Raw genomic sequence first — 17,282 nt, forward strand, 5'->3', positions numbered from 1 at the left:
GCTAAGTGTCTCCACTCCATCATCCATGCTGCCTTCACTCCAACCTAAAACATCTTTTATCTCTTCTATTATTTCTATATAATTACAAGCCAATTTTGAATGATCAATATATAATGATTAGGTTCCTTTTTTTTTTTTTTTTAATGAAATTATAGTACATCAGTTTAGATATGATAGACTACATCTACGTTATATTTTAAAAAAAATAACAAAAACAAAAACAAAAACAAAACTTCCTAAAACCATATGTTTCTAATTCAATTAAAATCTTTGAAGTCTCCAAACTGTAGTGTCAATGTTTTTACCAAAATAAGGACAACCACCACAAAAGCAAGTAAGTTAGAAAAATTATATTCGTCGTCCTCGTACCAAACATAATTTTTTTATTTTTTTTCTTACTAAGTATGTAGTGTATAGATGGTGATTAGAATAAATTAATTAGTTTAAGAAGAATAAAACTAAAAAAAAATAAAAATAAATATAATGTGTGGTGTGTGAAGATGATGATGATTAGTAAAACTCAATAAGTTAATACGTGGCATGCCGCTCAAATGTTTATTCGGCGTACGTTAGCAATCAGTAAATAATTTACCACTAACGTGAGCCATCGGTCCCAACCAGACCAGAATCATCATCATCAGCTTCTGAAGACTTGACTGCGGGCTTCAATTAAAAATCGATCAAAATCTCGAGGATCTATCTTTTTCACATAAACATACATTCTCGCGGCTGTTGCCACATTCCTATCACAGTAAAAACTGCCTTAATTCACAAGTTAATTAAGCATACGAAAATCCTCCCACCAAACCCATCCGTTAGCCTCAACCGCCCTAAGCCTCAACCCCCCACCCCAACAATTCCAACTTGTGTCTGATTCCTTCCAACCCGTCAATCCGATTCCAGTCTCTTTGAACCAATGATACAGTAACAAAAAGAAGAGCAGGAGCCAACAGCAAGAACCCAATTTTCCATTTCGATTTTTTGGTTCGAAAGAAATGACTATTCGACTCTTGCTATAGGGAGATCCATCTTTCAAGGCCTAATAGCCCAAATGATGTTCGGAGCGATCCAACTGGGATTGATGGCTGCGTGCGTGGTGCTCTTCGTTCCCATGGGAATGGCCGGCTGGCATCTGAGCCGTAACAAGATGCTCTTCTTCAGTGGGGCCCTCTTCATCACCCTCGCCGTCGGCGTCCACCTCACCCCCTACTTCCCCTCCATCTCTGACTTTGCCTCCTCTGTCTCCTCCATCGTGGTCTTCGACAACCGCGACTCCTGCGTCTCTCTCCTTCACGAAGTCGTCTGGGACGTCAAGCCCCATTCTGCCAACAACTCCTTGGATCACGGCAAGTCCTGGCGTTGGTCCGGGTCCAGACCCGTTATCGCGTGTGGGTTCCAGAAGCTCGCTCCATCTGACGCCTCCGATTTGCTTAATGGGTCTTGGGTCGTCTTGGCGGGCGACTCCCAAGCCAGATTGATTGCCCTCGCGTTGCTCGAGTTGGTTCTGGATTCGGAGCGCATGGAATCGGTCAAAGTCGATTTGTTCAAAAGGCACAGCAATTATCATATTGTGGTCGATGAGATTGGAATGAAATTGGATTTTATTTGGGCTCCCTACGTAACCAATATAATCGATTTGGTTGTTAGTTTCAAGCGAAATCGGAACTACCCCGATGTTTTGATAATGGGCTCTGGGTTATGGCATATGCTTCATTTTACGAATGCGTCGGATTATGGTGCTGGGTTACGTTTACTGAGAAGTTCGGTGGTGTCGCTTTTGCCGATTTCGCCGGAGTTAGGCGAGGAGGGGCCCGTGACGGGGTCGGTATCCGTTAGATCGCCGCATTTGTTTTGGATGGGGATTCCTACATTGATAAACTCGATGCTGAATACGGAGGAGAAGAGGGATAAGATGACCGATACATTGCGGGTTGCTTACGACACGGCACTCCGGAGAAGCAAGCTGTTGCGCCAATCCGGTGGCCCGCTTTTGTTGCTAGATATACAGTCGTTGAGTTGGAATTGTGGGGTGAGATGTACGGAGGATGGAATGCATTATGATGGAGCTGTGTACGAAGTTGCTTTACACATCGTGCTTAATGCACTGCTCATTGAATCTCATCAGAAACTTTGAAGGAGACAGTCTTGATGACCCAGCATATTCAAGGGTTTTGGTCCTTGTGAGGGGCCTAATTTTTCCCACTTAACTTGCATATTTGATTCTTGCCAAGTTTTTTTCCTTGCCTTCTGATTAACTTAGGAGCAGATTTTTGTTTTGGCGATAGTAATCACACATTACATTCATTTTCTCTTGTTTATTATGAATATTGGATACTCATAGATCTTGTATTGGATATAGTCGGAGAACTGGGTGTGTCTCACGTGCAATTTTGATGTGAATAAATGCCAAAGTTATGTGCGAATTGTGCATACATGCTTTTTTTGCTATTAATGGTTAAGATGGAGATCGTGTTGTCTTGCCTGCGGTGGCCTAACGATATTTGCATTTAGAATTTGGATTCTGGCTGTTCAGCACGTTATTGATAAGTGCTTATGGACATATGGGCTTTCTTCTTCCTGCGATTGTTTAATGATACTTGTCCTAATGCTTTTCTTCTGAAGAGAGTCAATGCTGAAGTTGAAATCAGAAGTGAAGCATATAGCCATAGTTGCTTTCTGTTTCAAGGTTGCCCATCTGTGCTCTCTAGCATCATTGACTGGTGTTACTTTGAATGATATTGAAGGTACATGAACATTGATTTTAGCTACGTATTCTTGTAATGGTAGACTTATCATAGATGATTTGGAAACTTTATCAGCATGTTTCTTTATTATTGATGTCATTGTATGGCTTACCGGCATATCAGTTGTTAATATTTACGAGAAAAGTACAATTTGATTGAGCTGGCAATAGTTAGATTGGGTTGCATGCATACCTGTCTGAGCCTGTAATCATTGTAAGGGCCAGTTTGATATGATGCAAAATGCCAAAAACCTGCAAGTCAAGAAAAGTAATAATGTCGGTTTTTTAGATTGATACTGTTGGTGTATCTATTGTGGTTTGAGTTGAACTCCCTTTCCCTTTGGGGGTGAGGTGTTTAGCTGAACAGATTATTTTTCTTTTTCCTCATTTCTCTTGGCAAAATTGAAATCCATCTCCAAACCAAAAAAAAAAAAAACACCAAAAATGTGAGTACGTTTCTTTTAGTTTTCTTTCTTTTTCTGCATGGAATCCATGCGTATAATTTGTGAAAGGTAGGTTACCAATTTTTAAGGTTGTACATGTGTTGAGTGCATGAGTTTATTTTGGCATGGTGCCTGATGTGTATAGATTTTGTGTCATAACTGTTGTTACTTCTATTGCTAACGTTGTCAAAGCAAAATGACTCTGTTAATTGAAAAGGGAAAGTTGTTTACCACAGAACGCTGACATTGTGGAATAATTAAGTCTTTCAAGTGAACAGCTATGAAGAGCTTCCATCTCATACTCTTTCTGCTGATGACATACATAGTAAGTCGAGAGAGTTGAGTCATAGACCAAGGTCAGTCCCTCTACAGTTATCATATCCGAATCTTTACCAGAATCTGTGGCTACCTTCAGATCATAATCTTCCAACTAGTAGAGGTTTTATACTTTGCATTTACAACTATAAAATCCGACATATTATATCCTTTAATTACTAAAACTTAATAAATTGTTACCTTATTCAGTTCTGGGTCTTACTATCGATGAAAAATGAGTAAAAATAGGTAACGTGATGCAATGTTGACTGTTGGATCTTAATAAATAATGCATATTGGAACTTTTTAGCTATTTGAACATATAATGTAAAGCTTGTTGTGTTAGTAGTTTGGGATACGAAATATAAAACACCTACTAATTTGGAGTGAAAAGTTTTTTTTTTTTTCCTTACTTTTTTCTTAAACTCTATTGCAATGTACTGCTTGCTACTATATGTTCTCTAAAACACGGGAATAAAGATAGATTTGTTTGCTACACCTTTTTTCATTGAGAAATACTCTAGTCATAGCGAAAATTAAACAAAAAATAATCTCACAAACCGATGTGACTTGATGTAATTCATCTGATTGTAAAGTTATTTTTATTGTAAATTAGACATGACAGATGACATGAAGGCATATAGGAGATATGGCATATGCCTCAACTGTCAGTAGTTTTTGGCAGTTGCTTTGGACGTTAACCTGGTGAGTCGAGACTCGAGAGAATTTAATGTGAAATCAGGCTCGACTGCGTTTGATTTTTCACATCATATTGCCATGCTCGTCCATCTTGCGAAACGTTTGACCCGAAATGTCGTGGTAAAATCATACCCGATTGCTTCGAATGAGCCCTTTTGGGTCGTTCACAAGGATGAATTTGGATTGGTTCTGTAAAACCCACAAGAGTTGGCTGCCCTTTCACATAATTAATTAATATTTTAATTAATATATTTTATATATTTCAAAAATGGAAGACTTGGATCTGTTTTCTTTTAGCAAATAACGTACATATCTTTATAAGCACAACATCATTTGCAATCAACTGTGACTATTATCCCGTCAAAAAAATAAACCCCATTCCACACAACTTTACCCTCCCTGATTACGGAAGTAAAAAAAGGAGGGGCCCCTAAAAACAAAAAATATGCAAAGGACTTTTACACAAATTGCTTGCCTTCAAATGATTGGCCAAAGTTCCAGTCCTTGGGAGCAACATTGTAAGATGTAACCGTCACGCCATCGCTATTAGTGACCTCAAATGAAAGAGGTTGATTCTTTAAATCGGCATTTATATGCCAATTTTGGCCCCAATTCCTACCCATCGGAAGCCAACCAGTTCTTGAACCCTTTATCTTCACCGCAGCTACATCCCCAGCACCAGCAACATTTGTGATTAGCACTGAGATGAAGATATTTGAACCATCGATAATAAATCGAATTCCGCCTTCCTTTCTGCACTTGATCCTGTTAAAACCACATTAACCAAGTCAAGCTGTGGTGTTTTATTCTGTAATATAGAATAGAATGGACAGTGCAGAAGACATGCACATGTACACGTGCCCATCAGAACCATGACAAAAATGGGGCGCAATGATGAGTTGTAATGTGATGTGAAGTTTCACTAAAATTTAGCCTAAGAGGTAGATGCCGAATCCAATCTACCACTGTCGGCAAATGACACATAAAACGGGAGGAAATGATCACCGCCAATTGCATCTCACCACAGGCACAAACAAACACAAGAGGTAATCTTCAGAAATCTAGAGGATATACAGTTCAATGACAGGTTAGGCTGCCAAAGGGTGGCCGACAGGTAGATGATATCGATAGAGGGTTTTGACAGAAACGAAGTATAAGATGCAACAAAAATGAGTAGAGGAAAGAGAGTGTCCCCATCTACCGATTGATTTTTTAAGCTAATTGGTTCAATGCAGTGTGTCAACCAACAACTAGCAAATATTTTTGGAACTTCCCTTCGAAGTAAGCTTTTTATTTATTACTCCACTAAGCAGTTAGACATTATTTTGTAAGAAGCAAGCAACCTCTAGCATATAAACATGTTCGGCTAGTTTGGGTATCAAGAGTACCTCAAGTACTCTCACTATTATTCTTTATTTTATTATTACTTTTCACCTATTTTTTTTACTATTCATTACTTTTTACTTACTATTCATTATTCTATTATTACTTTTTCACTACTTTTTCACTACTATTCACAAATATTCTCAACACTTCTCAAGTATTCTCACTATCCAAACATAGCCGAAGTCTCTCCTTGTTTAGAGTGGGCCGTGGCCAGCTGAACACGCTATTCTTCCACCAACGGTAAATTGGGCTACCGTCTCTTTTTTTAAAAAGAAAATTTAATCCGCATTTAATTGCAAGACTCAGTTAAGTTCAGTCTAATTTTAAACCGAGTCTAATATCCAAACACTCAACTCTCAAATTACTAAACTCATCTTAACTCAAAACTTCCTTACACGTGAGACCCACAACTTTTTTCAACTTAACACATCTTTATACGTGAGATTCACAATCCTTTTCAACTTTTCATAAAAAATATTAAATTCATCTTAACATCAAAATACACTTTAAACTCATTTTAGATGAGTTCCACATAACTCCCTCTATTACTTAACTTACTACTATTTATAAAGAACTGAACTTAACTCAACATCTAAACACAGCCTTAGAGTATCCAACTTGTCCCATATGGAATGTCAAGAAACAACAAAGTTTTAGACTTGGTTTGTTTATTGAAACTATCTCATTTCATCTTATCATTATAATTTTTTCAAATTTCTAAATAATATATAATAAATAATTTAACATTTTTAAATCTAAAAATAAAAATAATATTTTATTCATTTTCCATCCCATATCATCTAAACCCACTATCAAACTAGCAAGAGGTGTGTGTGGTGGTGGGGGTGTTTTGTTTTGGTTAATTCATAGGAAACATTAGAATTACTACCCAGTACCTGGGTCAGCAGTCCCACACCCATAAGGCCATAACTGGACAAAAGGTTGAGAAAATTACTCATACAAGTCAAGGGGCATAATGGTAATCCACCAGTCTCGGAACAAAGCGACCGCTCTTCATCACACAGGGAGAAACAAGCTTCAACGGGCGAATCCCAAGTGAAAAAAAGTGCGCGTAGGATAACGACCCTACTCCACATCCCTAGCGTAAGTTAACAAATCAAACGGCGGTGCCATCCAGCAAGAACTCAGTAAAAGTTAGTGTAAACTCCCGGCTCGGGTTAGCATGATGCACAAGAAAAATAAAGCAGGAAGACGACAAAAGAAAACAAAGGCAAAGTAGACACGGAGAAAGTGGGATTCGGGCACGCTAGACTCACGCCCTTCGAGAAAGAATATGATGGGGTAACTCGGTATGCGAGAGTAGAGTTTGATACAGTACCTACGGTACAGAACGGGCATGTTACCGGCCTTCCAGATAGCGATCTTCTCGAAGGCCTCGATGGGGAGGACGAAGTGCTTATTGGGAGCGTTGCAGCGGCCCCGCCGTCCGGGGTGAACCCGTAATTGGGTGCACAGAAGTTGGTGGCCGTGACTATGATGGAGGTGCCCGCAATGCACCAGCGGAGGTCGTCCACACACTTCAGCACGAAGCACGCGCCGCAGATCTGTCCCCGCTCGAACAGCACCTCGCTCAAGCCCACGGTGGCCATGCCGTAACCAGCCTTCACCAGGTCTCCGTACCCACATGCCCCGCCCACTGCGTCCCTGGGGTCCGCCGCCGCGTAGTAGGTAGCGCGGGCCGATCTCCACTCGGGAAACGAGGACGATTGCGATGGGGGAAACGAGGAGGAGGAAGAGTAGTGGGAGGTTGCTGTCGATGATAGAGCGAGTATGATAGAGAGATTGATGATTAGGAGTAGTGACATTATTGAGAGACAGAGGGTGGGAGAACAAAGAGGGAGGAGGGAGAGCTACAGAAAGAGAGCGGATTAAGTTAAAGAGGAAAGCTTTGGTGGAATAATGTCCGATGTTTTTTCAATCAACTCTCTCAAGTGGAGTTTGCTTTTGCCTCTCCTCTTTTTTTAATCTGTCGTGGGTCTTGTGAAGTTACCATAGTGGGCACTAGAAGGAACTGTTTTTTTTTCCCTTTTTGTGGGTTATCTGTCGACTGTTCCAAATGTTTAATGTTGGGCTTTGGGCAATATATTTGTTAGTAAGTACTACGAGATATTTTGTTCGGAACTTGGGTTCTGTATACAGTAGTAGTATTTGTGGGCCTTTTACAGTTTTACTCTCCATCAATGGCCTATCCCTTTGTTTGTACAGTAGTCAAAATGAGCGAATCCAGACAAATTCCGACACCGTAGAATTATTCCCGGGCAACGTTTTAAGTATCATTGTTGATGGACAAGGTTGAATAACTGGATTACTGACAGCAACCAGATAAGGGCTGATTTTGGACGTTGATGTTATCTCAAATGTCCTGTTTGTTTGAGCGATTATTCTAAGAAACTGTCGTGCTCAAAAATGGCCCCATCTCGAAATTTTACCACCTTTGAAATATCCCAAACCCAAAATCTCTCTCCAATTATACGCTCCTCTCCTTCCAAGTCTTTGACGATTATTTTTTGGCTTCCTTTCTGCATAGCTAGTAGCTTGTTTCAAAGTCCAGCCGGCAGCCTCTCTTTTATGCCTTCTTTTATATAAAGAGAGGACCTACTCCACAACCAGCCCATATCAACAATCACTACTCAGACATGAAAGACTCCACAAAAGACTTCCAGTTGTTCTCTACTCTAGCCTGGAAAACATTACAAATGTGGCGAACGGATATTCTGCTATTTTTAATACAAGAATTCCATCTTGCTCCAGGATGTTCTCCTTTCTCGGATAGAAGGTTTTCATGCTTTCTCGAGTGTTGTCCCAACACTTCTTTCACGTTTGGACTTGGAACACTTGTGCCAGCATTTTCCAGATTGTCATTAGCCATCCATACGATCAGAGATGGAGAAGAGGTGAGTTCCTTATACAGCAATGACTTCCTCCGTTGCTTATAAGGAAACAGCACGCCCTTTTGGTTGGTTCCTGGTTCCCTTTTGATAAACCATACTCAAAAGTTTGCAGATGCTGAGAAAATAACACTTGATATAAAACTTGTTCTGTTTAACATAGTAAGCGACCTAGTGATTCATCATTCATAGTTCAGAGAAGGAAAAGAATTAGGAATACAAAAGCAGATACCGAGGACAAGAGAGAAAAGGCAAGCAAGAGAATATCATGTGTACAAGAAGAGATGGGCTTATGGATTTGAACAGTTGGAGGCAAAAACAGAAGGAAAAAAAAAAAAAAAAAAACTGGATGAGAATTTGCAAAGCTGCAAAAACGGATGGATGTTGTTCCAACTTCATTTTCTTTCTCATCCTCAGTCACCCAGCAGCTGAAACCCCTATAGTCCACTAAACTGTACCAACATCAGTTTCTAAACCTGTTAAAACTGTCTGCAAAGCAAAGGAAATTCGTCTGGGGAATCTACAAATGAGGGACACTATAAGCAAAGCCGGATTCGTTTCTCGTCTCCCTCTTGACCCGTTATTGTTGAGGATTGGGTCTCTCTCTCTGCCATACATCTTTTATATGGTACAAACCCTTTGACACACTTTTCAGGGCCCGTTCTTAGGTCAGAGAAGGCTGATTTTTCACTTGGCCTAAATTGGAAAATCATGCTTCTCTCCTGATTCTTATTTCTAAGGAAGAATGGACGACTCTGAGTCTCTGCATCTGAACATCTATCGCCATTTTCCCAATCATGCATCGATCCAGTGTTTGAACCAGTCCAGGAACCTTCTTTCCGAACTTCTTTGTCATGGACTTCTCCTAGAGCAGAGTCCCTATATGCTCCCCCCAATGGGTCCGCCTTATGGAATGGCATGAAAGGAAGTGGTAAACCCCCACAAAAGGTCCACCATGGTATAGGAGCAGCAGAACTGTTTTCCAGCAGATTTAAGCTTTTTGTCTGGCATTGCATGAAATTGAGGGCACCATTTGGGACATGTGGCAAATGACTCCAAACGCATTCGGTATTGCCCGGCATAGATTTCACGGGCTCATAGTTCACCGGTAACGGTTCCACAACTTTTTCCTCATGCATGTCTGCTGGGATGGGTTTACTGGTCCCTATGCTGCAAGACGGTCTGTGGGAATCTGTAACTAATACAGTCCTCCCAAAAAGCTTAAGTTGACGGGGTGATGCTTCCTCTGAAGTAACTTCTTTAATACAGGCGTTTTCTTTGGGAAACAACTCGAATTTCTGAGATTTGAGGCCAACATCAAAACATTATAGAAGTAAAATAAGAGGTTTCATTGAAATTTATTGAATTGGATAAAACAATTACCACGGGAAGTTGCTGATCAGAAACTGACCCAACAGTCATTAGAGCCGGTGATGGAGATGCACTTCGGTCAGTCGATTGGTTAGGTTTAGGTAGTACTAAACCACCAAGTTGGACATCGGCTGCAGATGAAACAGGGGATAAGCTATTATTTGGTGAATCTAAATCAGGCGAACCCACTGCCTCTGAACCGACTGCAGATAACACTGAGGTTGGAGAATGGTTTTCTCGTTCTGAAACTGATAAATTTGGAGATGCAGACCTTAGTGGCTGCTCCAGAGTGGAGATTTCTTTATTAGGAGGAATAACAAGTTTCCTGGGGTAAGGATGCATGGGCTTTCGTTTTGGCCTTGGGGGAGGAATCTCAATGGGCTCAGAGCTTGTGTTGCTACCATTAGAGTCACGAACGACCTGCTATGAAGGCCAAAAACAGGTGATTTAGAACGGCACCAAGCATGAATGTATGAACCTATCTGCAAAGGTTGCAAATTTAACTTATTGAATAGATAGGTATAGCTATTGAGAATGGGTAATGGAATAAGAGCAGTAAACCTTAGAGAAGAATTTTTGAGCATGACTTCGAATCTGAACTGCAGTCTTTGAGCCCACGTGCTCTGTTACAAAAACAGGATAATCTAAGAAAATGATAACAGTTTTTTTCCTGAGATATAAGAAATCCGCAATGAGTTATACCCTCTATCCGTCGCCAAGCTCGACCATACATCTTTAAAGCATCAAGAAACTTCTTGTGCTCTTCCTCTGACCATCTTTCTCTTTGTTTCGTGATTGTGTATGGTTTCCTAACCTATTGAAACAGTAACAACGGATAGGTAGAAAAGAGAGTGATCAGAGTCTTCAAATCAATTGGTTCTGCGGACAGAAGAGCATGAACAATGCGGAAAAGATATAAACCTTGGTAGCATAGTCATTCCCGCTAGAAAACCGATCCCTAAATTGAGCACCAGTTACAGAATGTAGCCCAGAACTCAAAGATACTTCATTACTTCCCTGGAGAACAGAACGTGAACGAGTTCCCACACTTTGATCCTACAGCCAAAACAGAACAAATCCTGTAAAAAAAAAAATATATATATATATATATATATATATATATATCGTTTTGTTTCCAGAAGAGTAACAAAAATAAAATCGCAAATTTTTTAAAATGGAAAAAACACAATCTTTCCTCCAACGCTATCGCCCTCCGTAATCGATATTGCAATTTAAAAACTAAAACAATCGCATTTTAAAACTTTTAATTAACAGGCGAAGAAAAGACTAAATAAAAAAAATCCCATATGAATAATTCCTCAATACTCCCAAAAATTCCATTACAAAGGAATAATTCCCCAGTAAAGTACCAAACAAAAACTATCGAATTGAACGAACTTATTAGGAAAAGAAATGAACACTCTTATAATAGAACTGTCATAATGGATAAATTGATGAGAAATTAAATCATGTCATCACTTAAAAAAAGAAAAAAGAGAAGGGACGAGAGCGAGAGAGAGATTGCTTTCAAACAAACGATGCCCAATTGCCCTCGGCCAATTAAAAAAGGAAAATCACCATTGAGGGGAGCAAAATCTTCATTGCTTACAATTTTAACTTGTAAACCTCGTCTTCAGTTCATAATATTATAGTTAAAAATACACCCTCATCACAATTTATCGTGAAGTTTGTCTCTCACTAAAAAAGACCGGAATTCAAAGAATAGTTAGTGATCGATGAATGAAAATTGCAAGATATGAACTTTCAAACTACTGAAATCAGATATCAATACAGAACAGAAGGATCATAATTAAAACAATATATACTGATTAAAAAGGTATGATACCTGAATAGCCATAGCTGCAGAAACCTCCAAACCGCCTTATGCTTAAAAGAACCAAACACTCGGAGCACTCTTTGACTTCGCTTCTCCACAAAGCCGCTTTGTCTTACTCCTTTTGCATGCAGAATCAAAACATTCATACATTTAAGAGACCCTGATGGAATCGATTCCGTACAGTAACATACCCATCTGATCCAAACAAATTAACCCAAGAAATATAACTTTTCTCTTTGGCTCCCGGCTGATTCCAAGCTTGGAACTCTCAGTAACCCTAGAATTGAACAATCCAAAAAAGCCTTGAAGCTCCGTCCTTACACAGCAAAAGACTCCCACTTCGAGTCGGTAGCTTCACTGATTAGCAACCAAAGTTCACGAAATTTCTCGGAGAGAAAGAACAGCCTCCGACTTAGTCACAAAATAACTACAGACTGTGCGACAGACGAAGAGGAAATATATAACACAAAATCGACAAGAGCCTCACCAATAAACTATATTTATAAATCCTTTTTTTTTTTTTTTTGGGGAAAAAAATTATTCGAAACAGAGTTCGAGCATGGAAGAAACAACAGTATTCCAATCACAGGAGTACCGGATCCCCTTGATCCTTGATCCCTCGATGCAATTGTAACCGGAAAAACACACCCCTCGCCTCCCGCACACCGAAAAATACTCTATAAAAGAAACTCAGAGAGAGAGACAGAGAGAGACATAGAGACTTGAGATACAAAGGGCTGAGGAGGAAAGGAGGGGAAGGCCGGGGAGGAGAAGAGAGAATGGGAAGTTTGGAGTTTTGGCCTGTGAATGTGAAGAAAAAGGGAAGAAAACAGAGGTCGCCACATCAGAGGCTATTTTTCTCTTTTTTGAAGTTTTTTATAAAATTAAAATTTTCTTCAATAGAACGCTCGAGATTTCGAAAGAATCTTGTGGCTCACGTCGCAGGATGGCCCCGACATGTGGCGGATGCTTGTCCTGTCTCCCACTTTTTTATTGCGCTAGCCTGTTTTTAATTCGGTTGGGGACGAAAATTTGAGAGCCTAGCGGATAATTGAGACGACACAGCTATACTCGCAGAGAGTGAAAGCAAAGCGCCCTACTCGCAGTTTATTGAGCACAGCCCACGTGTCATTTCCTCCGCACCACAAGTAGATTTGGTTTCCTTCACAATTTCTATCGTTTTCTTACTCCAAAATTCTAAATTCTAAATTCATACAAATCATTTCCAACGCCTCTCTCTCTCTCCCTCTCTCTCTCTCTCTCGCTCTCTCTATGTGTATTAATTAAAAAAATTTACAAGAAATATGGCGTTGGTTTGTACTATCACGCCTAGCATAAAAAGAGAAAATCTTGATAAAATAAAATTAGATAAAGTTAAAAATGAGTTCTTGATAAATCTTTCTAAATAACATTACAATAAGTAAAATAAGACAAATATAAATAAAATAAAGAAAGATGACACATTAAATATATATTTTTTTTATATAAAATGGTGACCCGATAACATTAGATTGAGACGATGTAAGAATATCATATTTTACATTCATAGAAAAAAGAGAAGATATATCAATAGATTTAAGGTTCATTTATATAATAAGATGAGATGAATTGAGATGAGATGGTTTGTAAATAATAATGAGATTATTAATTAAAATTAAATTAGATAAAATGAGATGATTTTATCTTTTTATCCAAACGGTCCGTATGAACCACACGTGTCAATTAAAAGACGTATTTAACAATGTGGTATAGTAGAGCGGAGGGTTGCAAATTCTTGTGAGGGTGCGTGAAGAGCTCTCGGTGACAACAGGGGACAAATATAGCTTCTAACAACGAATAAGGAAAAAAGAGAGAGAAACGGATGAAATAACAAATTTAAAGGGATATTGGCTCTTTAAAATTCCATAAAAAAAAAATAAAAATAAAAACGCAATTGGACGGTGCATGACAACCAAGTGTTGAATTTGAGTGCACGATTCTTCAGGTGAGAGGTGCGTGAAATAAGTGATAAGAGTGCTATAGAATAAACGATAAAGTGAAGGAAAACTATATATGTAGACCGGAAAGAAAGGAGTTAAATAAACCATAAAAACAAAAAACAAAATGGATCATGAGTCATGACAAAGCGAGGAGGTTTCTTCCTCACTTGCTGCCATAATGCCATGGGAATTAGATAGCTTTTAAGCGAAAAGTATTTTTTTTCAAATCTTGTGATAGGTGACTGTATAAAAAGGAAAAAACGTCCAAGATGTTGGGCTAATTAATGAGATCAAAAGATTCAAAACCTTCAAAGAAATGAAGAAAAATTGCCGTTTGATAGTGAGTTGAGATGAAAATTGAATAAAATATTATTCGAATATTATTTTTTAATATTATTATTATATTTGAAAAATCGAATTATTTATTATATTTTGTATATAAATTTAAAAAAATTGTAATAATGAGATGAGTGGATATCACCTCTCAATCCAAACGGAACCTTACTTATGCATTTTCTGATTTAATTGATTCAGTTTCATTTTTTTATGTAAATGATCATATTAATCACATTTTAAAAATATTTCTTTATAAACTTGAAGCTATATAATCTGAAAATGTTATCCATTTTAGAGGTTTAGATTTTTATTATTTTTATTATTATTATTATTCAATTGAGATTGAATCTGATAACCGATTTACTAAAAAATGCATAAAAAAACAAATATATTTTTCACCTATAAGATGATGCCTTCTAATTTTTGTTGCTTACCAACGAAATGATTTTCTCTAGAATAGAGAATAATGATGCACATCCATTGTAAAAAGTGTCCACTTTTAGAACAATTATCTATTATTAATTGCGAGGCTTATCCACTAGAGAAGTAAAAAGCACATTTTCTTTTCCACTTGGAAATAAATACATTTCCACTTTCTCTCCAAGCTGTTTCACGAGCAAAGGACCAAAATGATTCTGAAAAGGAAAAAAACAGAAAATGAGAATTAAATTAATGATGGGTGAAAAAAACAGAGAATAATGATATATATATATATATAATACATTACATAATATATTATACAATAAAAAAACTCTATATATTATATTATTAAAAGAGAATAATGATATATATATATATATAATACATTACATAATATATTATACAATAAAAAAATTCTATATATTATATTATTATTTTACTTTTATCTCATTAAGTATGATATAATATATTTATTATTATTAAATACATATTTATTATATATTTATTTATTATTTGATAATAATGAATGTGTCTTATATTAAAATAAAATGAAAATGTATTGTATAGTATTATAGTTTGTAAATATTTTTTGAAAAAAAACCAATAAAAGGGTGAAAATAGTGTTGACAGCGTCGTAACGAATAAAGGCCAGACATCTGTCGACCTAGCAGCGCGAGTAGTCAAACGTGAGTTGCTGACACCGGGTGGTGGAGGCTGGAGCTGGGCATTATTTCGGATTTTGATGGCGACAGAGATATCGGAATAAACAGACGTATGCGGCACTGAATAATTTCAGGACGATATTTTTGTGAGGAGCGAAAAATGAAAAAGACTAAAATATCTAGAGCCTCTAAAATAGTTAAATAGGAAGAAAGAGAAACAAGGAAGTCCACTAGTTGTAGATCAAAGACACAACAAAAAGGAACCAAAGATAGATAGAGGATATATGACTGTGCCTCCCAGCCCCTCTCCCTCGCACTGTCACCTTCTACTCTCTTGCACTTTTTGCCACGTCATCGCCACCGCCGCCCGATCCTATGCATAACGCCACGTGTATTTTGCCAATACAAGAAAGAGAGAGAAGGGGGAAAGGATAGAGATGCTTTCTGGACCACTCGTGTTTCTCCAAATATTGTTTAAATTTATTTTGTTATTATTAAATCGTGAAAAATTGCCGACCACAAGTTGGTTTGCGCTTTTAGAGGGCTTTTTTTTTCTCTTTTTTATTTTTTTAAGGTAACAAAGAGGCGGATATACTAAAGTGGTAGTGGGAGTGCCAGGTGTCACGATTCGTGCATGTTTCCACTCGGCGTTGAAATATGAGGCTCAATATCTTTCCCCTTAGATATTCGCTTTCTTTCCACCTCTGAGATGAGTCAGCAGTGGCCTCGGTCAACATCTCCAACAAAAGCTCGGCACGTGCACCAAATCAGCGATCTCATTGCAGTGTCTCTGCGTAATGGGCGCAGGTCTTCTTTTTGCAAGTCTGGGTGGAGTTCATGCATGCCCGGTTTGGATGCCCAGATGTATCTGTCTTAGCTGTAATTCATCTTTCATCTATCTATTCAAATTATAAAATATAATTTGAATTTTATCTCATCTTTAATTTTTCAACCACCACTACAGTAATAATACAATACTGTTACAGTTAATCTGTCACAAAGTTTCATTTGCCTTTATATTACCTCTACAATACCGCTAATCACCAAATTTTTAATATATAATTATCTATTAGAATTTTTATTTTATTGTAATATATAATTAGAAAAATATATTTCAAATTTTATAAAAAATAGTATAATAAATAAGTCATAATTAGAATAATTTCATTTAACAAAGAAATGTGTTCATATTTGAAAATATTGAAATAATCACGGCCAACTACAAAAAATATATTTTAGGAAAGTCGAAATATTTATGAGATTTTAAATTAATACTAAATATTACTTATTTTTAATATATTCATTATACTTTCCACCCAATAATTTAAAATACTTTTCAATAATTTGTGAGACCCATCACTTTATCAAATTCTAAAAAAATAAAATCATTTCATCCCGTCTTACTATCCAAATAATTTTTTTTTACAAAATATCTTATTTAATCTCAATATCCAAACACACACTTTTTTACAAACTATATCATCTCATCTTAATTTAAAAATCTCACTATTATTTATAATATCTCATATCATCTGAATTGTGTAACCAAACAAGACTATAGTTTTGATGCAATGTAATTTCATTTGTAATATAAATTTAAAATTAAGAGGGTCGTAATTAGAATAATTTCGTTTAACACATAAATGCGTTTATATTTGAGAATATTGAAATAATCACGGCCAATTACAAAAAATATATTTTGAGAAAGTCAAAATATTTATGAGTTTTTAAATTAATAATAGATATTACTTATTTTTAATATATTCATAATACTTTCCACCCAATAATTTAAAATACTTTTCAATAATTGGTGGAACCCATTACTCTATCAAATCCTCAAAAAATTAAAACTATATCATCTCGTCACACTATCCAAACACATTCTTTTTTACAAAATATTTTATTTAATCTCACTATCTAAACATATACTTTTTTACAAACTATCACATCTCATCTTAACTAAAAAATCTTACTATTATTTAAAATATCTCATATTATCTTAACTGCATAATCAAACAAGGCCTAAGAGTTTTGATGCATCGTTATTTCATTTGTAATATAAATTTAAAATTAAGAGAATATAGTAATTAAAAATGTGATAAATGATATTATTTTTCAACCAAGATCTTTTTAAATACGAGTAATTTTGCATAAATGTTAGATGTATGGCGTAGTTTTGCAT

At 36.9% G+C, this 17,282-nt stretch overlaps 3 protein-coding genes across 3 annotated transcripts; 1 reads left to right on the top strand and 2 right to left on the bottom strand.

The window, feature by feature from the left end:
• The first annotated feature begins 609 nt into the window (after positions 1-609).
• On the top strand, positions 610-2,465 carry LOC121248154. The gene has a single exon (XM_041146533.1). It carries the CDS (start codon positions 1,052-1,054, stop codon positions 2,132-2,134), a length of 1,083 nt encoding a protein of 360 aa, XP_041002467.1. The 5' UTR covers positions 610-1,051; the 3' UTR covers positions 2,135-2,465.
• Positions 2,466-4,484: 2,019 nt separating this feature from the next.
• On the bottom strand, positions 4,485-7,771 carry LOC121248155 (expansin-A13). Its single transcript, XM_041146534.1, is given in 3 exon segments — positions 4,485-4,965; positions 6,926-7,028; positions 7,031-7,771. Coding segments are annotated over 3 exon segments (792 nt in total). The 5' UTR covers positions 7,413-7,771; the 3' UTR covers positions 4,485-4,658.
• Positions 7,772-8,631: 860 nt separating this feature from the next.
• On the bottom strand, positions 8,632-12,624 carry LOC121248153 (protein REVEILLE 1-like). Its single transcript, XM_041146532.1, has 6 exons — positions 11,713-12,624; positions 10,788-10,922; positions 10,569-10,680; positions 10,428-10,489; positions 9,879-10,286; positions 8,632-9,793 (listed from the first exon to the last, which is right to left on the bottom strand). The coding sequence occupies exons 1-6, from the start codon at positions 11,722-11,724 to the stop codon at positions 9,032-9,034; spliced, it is 1,491 nt and encodes a 496-aa protein (XP_041002466.1). The 5' UTR covers positions 11,725-12,624; the 3' UTR covers positions 8,632-9,031.
• Positions 12,625-17,282: the final 4,658 nt, after the last annotated feature.

Source organism: Juglans microcarpa x Juglans regia, chromosome 2D, assembly GCF_004785595.1.
Source record: "Juglans microcarpa x Juglans regia isolate MS1-56 chromosome 2D, Jm3101_v1.0, whole genome shotgun sequence".
Taxonomy (NCBI): Eukaryota; Viridiplantae; Streptophyta; class Magnoliopsida; order Fagales; family Juglandaceae; genus Juglans; species Juglans microcarpa x Juglans regia.